General features: G+C 38.1%; 1 protein-coding gene across 1 annotated transcript in view; it reads left to right on the forward strand.

Annotated features, from left to right (window-relative positions):
- Window positions 1-11,410, forward strand: part of OLFM3 (olfactomedin 3) — a 49,485-nt gene extending 38,075 nt beyond the window's left edge. Inside the window, exons 4-6 of the mRNA XM_058808612.1 lie at window positions 1,265-1,484; window positions 8,078-8,184; window positions 9,909-11,410. Of these exons, the coding sequence (XP_058664595.1) occupies window positions 1,265-1,484; window positions 8,078-8,184; window positions 9,909-10,586 (1,005 nt within the window). The 3' untranslated portion in view covers window positions 10,587-11,410. The remainder of the gene's footprint in view (window positions 1-1,264; window positions 1,485-8,077; window positions 8,185-9,908) is intronic.
- Window positions 11,411-12,482: the final 1,072 nt, after the last annotated feature.

A 12,482-nucleotide genomic window follows, 5' to 3' on the forward strand; every position in this document is an offset into this window, starting at 1 on the left:
AAAAAGATTTTATCTTCCTGAGTTGGCCATTCACTGTCCTACAGAACTGAAGCCTAAGTTCATAATTTCAGAATGAAGTAACAAAAACTATGGTTTCTGGAGATATTCTTTCTCTGTCACAAAGCCTACTTCCCTTGTCATCAAGGAAAAAATTACTATTCATTTCAACAGGCATAAAGTAGATTTAGGTTAAGATTTTATTAAAAACAGCAATATAAAAATGGTTTTAACTGTAAACAAAAGGACTTCATTTCTTTGTGCCCATTTTGGTAACTGCTGCCATAATGTCATTGAACTGAGAACAGAATCAACAGAAGTAATACTCTGAAATCCTTATTAAATGATATATCTGCTACATTTCAGTAAAGCAAAATCTTTTGACTACAAGGATTCTTTGACATTTTCTACAGAATAGGAACAAAAAACAATTTCAAACAATTGGTTTAAATTTAGCAAAGCCCCTATTATTAGTGCTTTTAAAAGAATAATTAAGAAATGAAAGATGGCCAACCAATATATGCTACAGATTAGGATAAATTCTCAAAGTATGAGTCTCAAAAACTTCTGAGGAAAGGGCAGTCTGAGATTTTAAGATGGAGTCTTATTTCCTTCAGTCAATGTTTAAGAATAGCATTTGCAATGCAACAACTGCACATGGCAAAAAATCATTGGTGATATTCCAGAAGAGATGTCAACTGAGCAAGTTCAAAAGCATTTAGTGATGCAGCCAGTTGACAAGTACAAATCAGAACCATGGATTTTTACTTCAGAAGAAAAAGTTATCTATCATTGTGGCTGGAACAGAAATAAACAATTTTCAACAGACATTGAGAAAAACAAAGGATTTAGTACTTTTAGGGAATGAAATAGAGATTACCAGCTCAACAACTACATATGACTTCTCTGTAAACCAGGTATGACCTTGAACACTTCTGTGAGGTCAGGCCCCTTCATCTTGTGATGAAAGACACACTTAGGGGTAGTTTATACCCCCTAGATGAAAAGTCAGTGGGTTTGGCTCAGATCATTTGAAGATAGCTCTTTATGTTCAATAGAAAGACTATTCTCTCATGCATTGAATCTCCTGCTTACTACCATTAAGTCTGAAGTGCCTGAGAATTTCACAGTTGACTAATAATAGATTTGTAACTAAAATAATCATTTTCAAGTTGTTTTAATAATCAGGCTTAAATATTACATTAAAGGAAATTAGGGGATTTTTTTCTTTAAACAACTGTAATGCACATATGATTGCCTTTAACAGGAGTTGAAAGAAAAGATGGATGAGCTTCTGCCACTGATCCCAGTTCTGGAACAATACAAAACTGATGCCAAGCTGATCACACAGTTCAAGGAGGAAATTAGGAATCTGTCTACTGTGCTCACTGGGATTCAGGAAGAAATTGGTGCTTATGACTATGAGGAACTGCACCAGCGTGTAATCAGTTTAGAAACCAGGCTTCGTGACTGCATGAAAAAGCTCAGTAAGTTAACAAGTTCATGGCAAATTTGTCTTGGCTCTGCGTTTTTAGTTGTCTCTCTTTAGAAAGATTAAAGTTTGGAGGGAGGGAGGATTTGTTTGTTTCTTTGATGAAAGACTGCATTATATTCTGATCTGTGCTACCCTAAAAAAAGACAAGAGTAACAACCTAAGGTCAGTTATATCATTCTAAGTGCATGACATAATGTAATGCCTTACTGTATACAAAAGGAATTAAATGAAAAATCATAACAGATGGCAAATTCAAAATCTGAGGTTTAAAAACTACTTGGAGAGTTACAAATATTCTTTCATAAAAGCTCAGACAGACACTACTACTAGAGACATCTTTGGGCTGTCAGTGTAAAAAAAACAGTGAAAAGTAGAATGGAATCAGTTTTGAGATGTCCACATCATAACCCTGGCACCTTGCTGTGTCACCTGAGAGGCCACTCTCACTGTACTGTCCTTAGCCTGCAATATTAGTATTAAGGAGATCTCCCATTCTCCAATTAGCATTATAATCTAACCAAACTTCACATCTAATTTAAAGAGACCAAAGCATGATTTCTGCAGGATGCACAGCAGCAATCCATTGCTACTGCTACACCAGGTTTACCTCAGGCCACCTCCACCTTGGCTGCTCCCGTGCTGCCTTTACAAGTCAAATGTTGAGCATTTCTGAAAATCAGCACTAGCTCAGTATCAGCTATAAAACTAAGGCCTGAAGGATCAATATCAAGTGTCAGCCTCAACTTCCATCAGGGATAGGTAACCTGCTTTACAAACACAATGCAGTCTTCCCAGTCTTTCCATGCATTTGGAGATCTCTGAATGGATCACTATTGCAAACAATAGTGATTGGATAACTACAACAAACAATTCAGCCCCTTAATGAAAAATAAACACTCCACACTTTAGTTAACACTAAACAATTTACTTAACATTAAACGTGAATAAACTTGAAAATCCAAGGTTTATGCCTGAGACACTGTGATCAGTGTCTCAGTTATCAAGTGTGGGATGTTTTAAATGCTACCCAGGACATTAAATATCTTCTTAACTGGATAAGCAGAGCCTCCTTATTTTGGTGATGCAGTAGAATGAGAAAAATCTAGGTTAAGTTAGCTTCTTAAATAATTTATTTCTTTATTTTATTCTGGAAATAGCAGAGTGGTGATGTGCTAAAATACATGAAAGACTTCTTCAAACAGAAATTTCTTATGATCCTATTTTCCCCTCAGTACACACACAAAATAGCACATTACTGCATTGACAGAAGGCAGTCAGGAGAAAACAGCTGTGTTGCAATACTGCAGCAAGCAAGAAAATTCCTGTGAATAAACAGTATTTTCTGATAGTGAGTGTTCCAGTAAGTTATTAGATACCAAAAATCATCAGTTTAGCAAGTATCTTGTTTGGCTTTGCTTTTACAGCATCTTGTAAGAACAGTTAGTGAAGCAATGAGTGCAAGATATATTTTGTAAATGGAATCACTAGGTGTATTGACATCCTATCTATCCTGAATTCCTGCAACACATTCTAATCTCTTGATGTACCTAATGAAAAAAAGTATTAAAATTATGTACATTAGCAGTAGAAAGTTTTTGTATAAAATAAATTATTAAGCATAGCCATTAACAAAAGGGAGTGGACCTTCTCAAAATGTAACACAGAATCATTCATCATTATTGGCATTATTCCCTGGCCTTAGATGCTTTAATGACTTTTATGGTCCCCAACTGATGGGCTGGCTGGTTTTCTGCCCTGTCCCTGTGTGCCTTTTGAAGCACAAGCAGCCTCAGTTTGGCTTCCTGTAACTGCTGAGAGCTGGGGCTGCGTGCTCAGATCAGAGAGCATGAGGAAAAAGCAGCTTTCATGCCAGCACCTGCTTTGTGGCCACAGTGGCCATGCTGGAGGTGACCCAGCCGTGCCTGTCCATGCCAGCTGACAGCCAGAAGCCAATGGCCCCAGTGTGCCACAGGATCTGGCTTGAATCTTCACAGATTTTGCTGCATTTCATAATACAATTTTCTAATCAGTGTATGCAATAGCTACTCTCTATTCTTCTCCCCAGCAGGTGTTTTTCAGCAGTATAATGCATTATTTATATTGTCCTGGCCACTTAAAAGGGTTCTTCCATCTGCACTGGCAACACTTTCAGCACTCATTGCAGTACACTAAGCAGTTATCTCACTCTCACTGAGGTTTAATGGTTACCACAGCAGTTGTTGACGACTGAATTTTGCTCCTTCTCTTTGGAATAAGAGAAAATTCAAGATGAAGCTGCTGGGAAATTAGTTAACAAAACTTTTAAAGGGTGCGTGCAGCTAACCACGGAGGAATAGAGTGCATGTGATTAAACACACACCAAATTCACAAGTAATTATGCATGTATGGGTCCTTTGCTGATAGTCCTGTGAGTCATGGGTATTTATAAGAGAATGCAGGTTGGACAGGATGCTTGGAACCTTCCTATTCTTGTCATGACATGTTTATGAAATTAGAATAAAACTTACATGGGTAACATTCATAGAAGCTAATACTCTGACATATAATTAGAGTAGATATGTATCAGATTAAGGTCTAACTGCATCTGATTATAATGTAGAGACTGTAAAATATTTTACAGTAATTTTTTTTGTTAAAAATTGCAAGGTAAAATATTCTATGTGTCCAAAGAAGTTCTGTTACATCAGTGGCAGAGGAGCTGTTAGTGCAGCCATGAGACTATTGATTGCAGTGGTACTTCTACTTCCACAGCATCCTTCCCTTTGGAATTTGAAGAACTTTACAAATATCATTTAGTATAAAACTGGACAATAGAGATATAGATTCTTATCCCTATTTTGTAGATCAAGGAACAAGCAGCCCAAAAGTATAAATGGATTTTCCAAAGCAAGTCATGGCATTTATGCAGAAAAATCCAGGACTTCCTCTCAGCAAGTATATATATCTCTATATATATATATCTCTAAAAATGATATCATAGTGCTTCCTGGATTCATATTATGCAGGAAAATAGACATACATTCATTAAGAACTAATTCTTCATTCACTCATTTTAGTATGTTATAATAAATTTAATCATAAGCAGAAAAGTGCAAGCAGTAAAACATTTGGAATGCATTTGTGCAAGTGCCAAAAAACCCTCACTTCATTCTCCTTTATTTATTACCTACCAAAAAAACCCATAATAATGATGCTTATGAACCCTTCAAGAGAATGTTGTGGTTTTAGTTCCTTTGCCAGTCCTTCTACAAATGATACATTCAGTTGCTCTATACGGCAGCTACCAATATTCAGTCTAATCACAGAGGATGGGACTATCCACACATTTATAGCTAATCCAGGGCAGCTTCTCTCCAGCTGCACTGTCACAGCCTCCTCCGTGGTACTTGATCACTCTGGAGCTTTCCAGACACATTCTGCCCCATGTACTTTCACAGCTCATAGGCTGTATAGAAGTACATCTATTTTCTCTTCTACTGGTCACTTCATGCTCAACTTCTTCCTAAATATAAATAGTGGAAATCATGAACAGACTTACAAGAGTCCACTGCACAGAATTGTTTCAGGAGAGGAATCAAGCCAGAAACACCTGGATTCTGCATATGATATTTCCTGTACAGCTTAGTTTAGGATCTAAAAAGACTCTATGATTGGGATTTTCCAACTACTGCAATCAGTTATGGCTGGAACTTGCTAATGTAGGGCAGCTGCTTCTTTCAAAGCCAAGGAAAAGAGACTGAGGGCTTCTAAAAATCCCACTGCTTTTCTGTGTCTATCCCCAGTTGAACCTCTTAGGGAAAGAAGAAAAAGAAAGCCTAGAAGTATCACACTTTTCTTAGAGTTACTGAGCTTCTTCACAGGTGCTAGTATGGAGATATATTTGACCTAACTTTTTACTAGCATCTGGTCCTTCTTTCAGGGAATCAAATTGCTATAAACCAAAACTTTTGGTATGTTCCCTTCTGCCAGGGGGAAAAAAAAAGGTTTCCGCTTAGTGAGGAAGGAAAAGAAAAATGGGACCTACTATAGGGCAGGAGGGAAAAAAAGTCTTCATGCTTCTTACAAAGTGCTCTGTTCTGTTATGCCAAAAAGGGAAGCTTTGTCACTTTTTCAGTCAGCTGCCCCCCAGCTATACAGCAGCTCTCCTAGAAGTCTTCCTTTCTTGATCACTGCATGCTGTCTGGGAATAAAGATTTGATCAGAAATTCACCCTGACTCAAACTACTGATCATTTAACTGCTGAAGTACTTCATCTCTTCACATTGAACAGCATCTCAATACATTTTGAAAGATTATTCTCTAAAAGCATCTAACTCCTGTGACAGGGGTACACAGCTCTATTCATATAGTTTAAACTAAATGAAGGCTGAAGAGGTTCATTAATTATTAACAATGTGTAACTAACTCTTAATCAGCAAGCTATACATTTAGGCTAAATACAATAAAACAGGGGAACCACTGTACTTAGGCATACAAATCTCTGAATTGCTCTCTAACCTCCTCACACACAGAGCAGCACCCAAACAGCCCCAGAGCTGTGTGCACCCCCCTGCGAACTGCAAACACCGAAACATCCCCTGCTTTTAGCCCTGTCCTGCTGCAGCCTGGAGCCTGCTGTGTGCCCATGCTGCTCCCACCATGGCCGGGCACTGCTGAGCCCAGCTGGAGTGCTCCTGCACCTGCACCTGCCCTGCCCGGGCCCCTGACACAAAAGTGCCTCAGGGAGCCCTCACATCTCTGCCAGCGGCTCTTCCATAGGTTTGCCCATTCAGAAGCAAAACTTCATAACTCATTATGAGTCCACTTTTAGTTTCCTGGATTTCTTTTTTATAGAAGAAACAGTGCTTCAGATTCCAAATTCCTTTTATTCTTTCCCACTAATTGCAATACTGTGTTGTAAAGGCACCAAATAGTATTAGCATACCTTATAACTGATGCATTCACTGTGTTTTAATTATCCTAGAAACTACAAGTTCAGGAGTAATTGTTATTCTGATTTCTTTCTATTTATTAGTTTTCTGATAACTCATTCCAAATTAAGTATTCCAAATTCAAACTCAAACCTTCAGAAGCATTATCTTATGCCCATTTCTGAGACTATTTACCAACAGACTGCCTAAAAATAAAAGCCTTCACCTTGATAGGTTATAGTCTTCTACCTTTCAAGCTAATAGCAATTCATGCTGTAGAAAAAGAGCACTCAGCACACAATGCTAGCAGCCTACCGACAAAAAAATCCAGAATAAAAAGTTATGTCCTATCATAACCAAGTATTTAAAAACCTATAAGATTCTTTAAAATGGGAAATTCCAAAAAATATCTTCAAAATACTACAACGTAAATAGATTGAGATATGTCTCTTAATGTCTCTTAATTGACCCAGAAAATAGCCACAGCCTACCCTGCTCATTGAGGTCTCAGCATGCGCTCAGTTATTTTCATTTCTGTTATGTCCAACTTCCCCGGCTGTGAACAAAAGCTACCCAAGCAGCCTCTGAGTTTTCACCACAGCATTAACCCCATTCTAAGTGACCCAAATAGGCTGGCATGATACATTCCTTTCTAGTTACAGAGTATAAAATTCAGGCTTGATGTGACCCTCTCTTTTGAGCTGAATAAATTCCCTCTCAACACCAGATACCATTTGTTTTCTACATTTCCTACATAGATATGGTTATCAGTATAGCACAACGATGTAGCACAGAGAAGCACTTACTTTTAAATTTAAAAAATTTGTTTCACTTCTTTTTACCTTCTTTTTTTAAAAAACATGTTATTCAACCTAATTGCATGCACACCACTCTGTGATATTACATCTTGGTAAACACATGAATTCCACCAGGAGCTTGTTACTAAGAGGTATCTTATTAATGTCCCCTAAAATATAGATTTCTGAGTTGTTAGGAAGGTCAGCATCTGAGGTGGTATTGACTTTCATTATTTCCTCCCAGGCAGCCAAATAGATTAGAAGCCAACCAATACAGCCAAGCTTGCTAAATAATTCTCACACTCACTTTCTCCAGGCAGCCTCCAGTAAAGAAAGAGCCGTGTGTGTGTGTAAGCAGGGGGCAGGCGGGCACAAGCTTAGAGCACAGCTATGTTGTGTGTACAAGCTCATTTGTGTGTCTGCCCTTCACCACCTTGTTACCCTGGCCAATGGAAAACTGAAACATCCATCAATCCCAGCTTTGTGCTGAACTTTCTGAGGGCAAAAGGCCAGAGAGGGATTATGTTTTGATTTTTCAATTATTATTAAATGCTCTTCAGCTCAGAAGATATTTTATCGGTTGTATCTTAGCTTATGCCCAAAGACCATAACTGTGCTTTGATGCAAGATGTAAATACAAAATGTAAATTACAAAGATGTAAATACAAAAATGCATACTAATAAAATTTTATGTGCATATTTTTGCATATTTATATTACTCTTCAATATGGAAAAGTTCCTCCTGTGAAGGTGACAATAAATCTTCAACATAAGCCTGAATCCCCTGGAGCCACTGTGTCGCTTGGAGCTTTTGGTCTTGTGCTCTAACTGATGTCAAGGAGAGTTGTGCATTATTGCATTTGTTTTTTTGATTTCAGCATGTGGCAAATTGATGAAAATTACAGGCCCCATTACAGTGAAGATATCTGGAACCCGATTTGGAGCCTGGATGACGGATCCACTGGCATCAGAGAAGAATAACCGAGTATGTTGAGGCACTATCTTTGTGTCCTGGAGTCTTACTTGCTTTATTTTAATCTTATAAAAGATATTTTCCCCTAGGACATTATGTTCCTAAGCATGTTTTTCTATTTCAGTCATTTTCACACTCAAACATATCCAGAGAAAAAGCAACAGTATTTTTGGGAAAATATCCAACTACAAAAGTTATCTAAGCACTTTTGTGCCATTTACTTCAACTTTTTCAGGGTTGATAATCATCTATCAGAACTTAATTTTTTTTTTATTTCCTAACATATTTAATTGTGCTTAGGTCTTTTAAGAACCAGAGTAATCTAAAACATCAACATTTTTACCCAAGAACAGGACCCATAATGCAATACAGTTAAAATTTGCAGGATTCAGCCCCATATATGCTCTGGTCAGATCATTTGTTCTATCATACCCATGTTTTGTTATTTGGATCTCCAATAAGATCTCAAATCGGCTACAGTTTTGAGAAGATGCTCTCTCCATCAAAGAGTTTTGGGAGTCAAAACACTAGGCTACATTTGTATGAAACCCACAACATTAATTTTTTGAATACAGAAAAAAACTACAGGCAACAGAAAAGGCAACAGAAAAATGACAATAGATAAAGATTTGTGTGCAGCTCTCCCCTGCCCACTGTGTCCGTACATATTTGCTACTGACTGCAGAAATCTCAATTACCTTTAGGAGAGCATCAAACTCAGAGAAACTAAAAGGAGAAAAAGCAAACTGCATGAAGGAAAAAATGGGGGAATGGAAGCTGCCTAAAGAACATTAAAAAGAAGTAACAATTCTGTTTTAAGGGGGGAAAAAGGGCTTTGAAACTTTACTGGTTTCATTGCTATTGGTTCTGTTTTCTTTGCTAATAAAGACTTTCCTTGAATAGAGAATCAGCTGAAAAAAATTTAACCACATTTATTCTTAAGTATAAATTCAAGTTTATCTCATATACCATTTCCCACCTCTCTCTCTTAGATTATTAAATACCTTTAAGCAAGCATGATAGAGCAGAAGCGCAAACACTGAATAACCCAGAATTAAATTTCTCTGAAAATGCAGACACTGTAGTTAGTAACAGACGTGTTGAGAATTCACCTGTACAGGTAAGTTTGACGCAGAAATTCAAGAATTCCTCCTGCTTTTGTAACAGGAACATGGGCAATATTGCACTTTCATAGCCTTCTGCACAGCTAAAACTTGTTTTCCCTCTTTTTCTGCAAGGTCTTTGTGTAGTGGCTTTGGTTTGCCAATTAAGATTTCCTGGCCAATGCACCAAAGAGTGTGGCAGGTTTTGGTGCTGGCCAATCACTCATGCACTCACTTCCTACTGTGAGATAGGATTAGGAAAAAGGCAAAGCAGGCTCAAAACTTTAAAAAGGTATAAAGAAAATGTTACCAACAGTAACTAAAAGGAAAAAAAAAAGTAGTAGGAATCAAAGCAAACCCTTCAGAACACTTCTCCTTACTCCACAACCTTTTCTTTCCCACTGACAATGTAAAGAAACAAAACCTAAAATTCCCAGTCAGTTTACCACCTCTAAAATAGTCTTTCTTCGGTTCACTTAGGGAGAGAAGTCCCTCTTGTTAATGTTATGGAGACTTCTCCACAAGAGAAGAATACATTGACACCAAACCATGATACTCCCTCATGCCATATCATGATCACCTACCACATGCTGTGTTTAAGATGGTCACTCCCAATCTTTGTTTCCTTTTCAGGTCTGGTACATGGATAGTTACACCAACAATAAAATCGTCCGTGAATACAAATCCATCGCAGACTTCGTCAGTGGGGCCGAATCAAGGACATACAACCTTCCATTCAAATGGGCAGGAACCAACCACGTTGTCTACAATGGCTCCCTCTATTTCAACAAGTACCAGAGCAACATCATCATCAAGTACAGCTTCGACACGGGGCGGGTGCTGGCGCAGCGTAGCCTGGAGTACGCTGGCTTCCACAACGTCTACCCCTACACCTGGGGTGGCTTCTCTGATATCGACCTGATGGCAGATGAAATTGGGCTGTGGGCTGTCTATGCCACCAACCAGAACGCAGGCAACATTGTCATCAGCCAGCTGAACCAGGATACGCTGGAGGTGCTGAAGAGCTGGAGCACGGGCTACCCAAAGAGAAGTGCTGGAGAATCCTTCATGATCTGTGGCACCTTGTATGTCACTAACTCGCACTTAACAGGAGCCAAGGTCTACTACTCCTACTCCACAAAAACCTCCACTTATGAGTACACAGACATTCCTTTCCATAATCAGTATTTTCATATATCCATGCTTGACTACAACGCAAGAGATAGAGCTCTCTATGCCTGGAATAATGGACATCAAGTCCTGTTTAATGTCACCCTTTTCCACATCATTAAAACTGAGGATGACACATAATTTTATTTCCCTTACCCCTCCCTCCCTCAAAGCAGTCTCATTTGTGATTAACTCTAAAAGCATCTATCTCTCTCAGTTCCTTTTAATTTACATTTCTTTCTTCATTAAACAAAAGCAACATTTTCTACTATGTAATGCATCTCAAATATGGCTGAACCTGTCAAAAATGACCTGTCAGAGATAAAAAGCATCTTAACTCATGACTTTGCAAGGTCTGTCAAGACCTTGTCTTGAAAAGCACTAAAGAGGATTTAAATGGCTAAAGACAGTTTTTAAAAGATCATATCTGCCTTATTTTAGAGTCAGAGACTAATGGTGGCTTAAATGCATGAATGTCTTTTTTTACCTCATTTTTTGTTTTAATATATTGCTTAACTTCAGGAAATATTTCAGTAGTGTCAGACACATATTGCACATTGTATTTTTTTATTTATTCCAAAAAACAGATTTAGTAGGAATTTAATTTTCTTAGACAAGGCGTATGGTTCATTTTGTCATCATCCAATTTCAGATGTGGTGCTGTACAGTATGTTTTTAAATCTCTTGCAAACATTTTATCAACAGTATGTATTTCTACCATTGTAACCACCATTGTGCAATTGTATCTCTTCACTTATGTGAAAGTAAACTAAGTACTATTTTTTATAAAATATATTGAAGCTTAATTGCAGTTCTGGCTATGAGTGGTAAAAATCTGATAAAAGGTTGTTATTTCTGAGAAAGACCAGTAGCTTCTCAGATGCATGATTTATATTCTCAGCTTTGCTTCCCAGATCCCCTCTTCACCAGTGCTGCTTACTGGCACATTTGCAACTTTGAAGCTTCCTGCCAGTTCCAGCTTCACAATTGTTTGCTCTGCCCAGTTTTTAATCTCCTGCTGCTGGCTTCTCTCTCTCTCTCTCAGTATTTTTCTCCTACTTTCTTCCCTTCCACCATTTGACTGCCCCTGTTTATGCTTATCCCTGCTGTGACTTTACAAGCCAGAAGCTGGAAGGAGCTGGTGCCCACCAGCTGAGAGTGGGAGTGCATCCTGTGTTTGTGCTGCTCTGGGGCACTGAGGAGCACAAAGCTGCTCTCCATCTGCCTGTCTTCTTATTCATAACAGGAGAACATTTATCTCTTGACAAAACTCTTCTCTGGGACGACAGTAGTCACAGAAAATACAGCAGGGAAGGTGCCAAGCCCAGAGGATCAGTGTGGCCACTGGTATTCACCAAAATTCTTGTTAGAGAGCACCATCAAGGCCAAGCTCTTGCAAAGAGGTTTGGGGCTTGCTGGCAGTAGAATTGCTACTCCCAAATTGATGCCTTCAAGAAACAAATATTTCTGAAAACTCTAGGAATTGCTGTACTATCTCATTAGAAACTGGGGGGCAGGCAGAGGTGTGCATAATTGAGAAAAAAGGAATGAGGTGCTATCTATCTGTTTTGGCAAAAATAGAAAGAAATTACCATTAAACACTAGTAATCAGACTTTTTTAATAGCTGGGCTCTAACATATTGGTAAAAGACAAGTATCTGAAAAATTCTGTTAAAGCTGTGTTCCTCAAACTATCTCAGCTTCTATTTTTTATATCCTTTGCAATTGAAAAGCCAGATATTTTATTTGCTGGTTCTTCTAATGTACCAGCTGAGATAACCTAAAGTCTAATTAATGTTTTCATTTTTATAAATATATGTGTCTATATATGTTTACAAGTATGCTTTATAATACAAGCCCATGTGAAGCTGAACAAATTGCCTTATTTTTCATACCAGTTGCAAAACAAAAAAATGCTAATAAGTTTTCAAAAACTGATAAAGGAGGCAAAAACCCCTGCAAAACAAACAACTAATTACATTGCAACATGACCAGAGAAAAGTTACTTCCTTGCTCCCATCTCCTCTCTCCTCTCTA

Source organism: Ammospiza caudacuta, chromosome 7 (genome assembly GCF_027887145.1).
Source record: "Ammospiza caudacuta isolate bAmmCau1 chromosome 7, bAmmCau1.pri, whole genome shotgun sequence".
NCBI lineage: Eukaryota > Metazoa > Chordata > Aves > Passeriformes > Passerellidae > Ammospiza > Ammospiza caudacuta.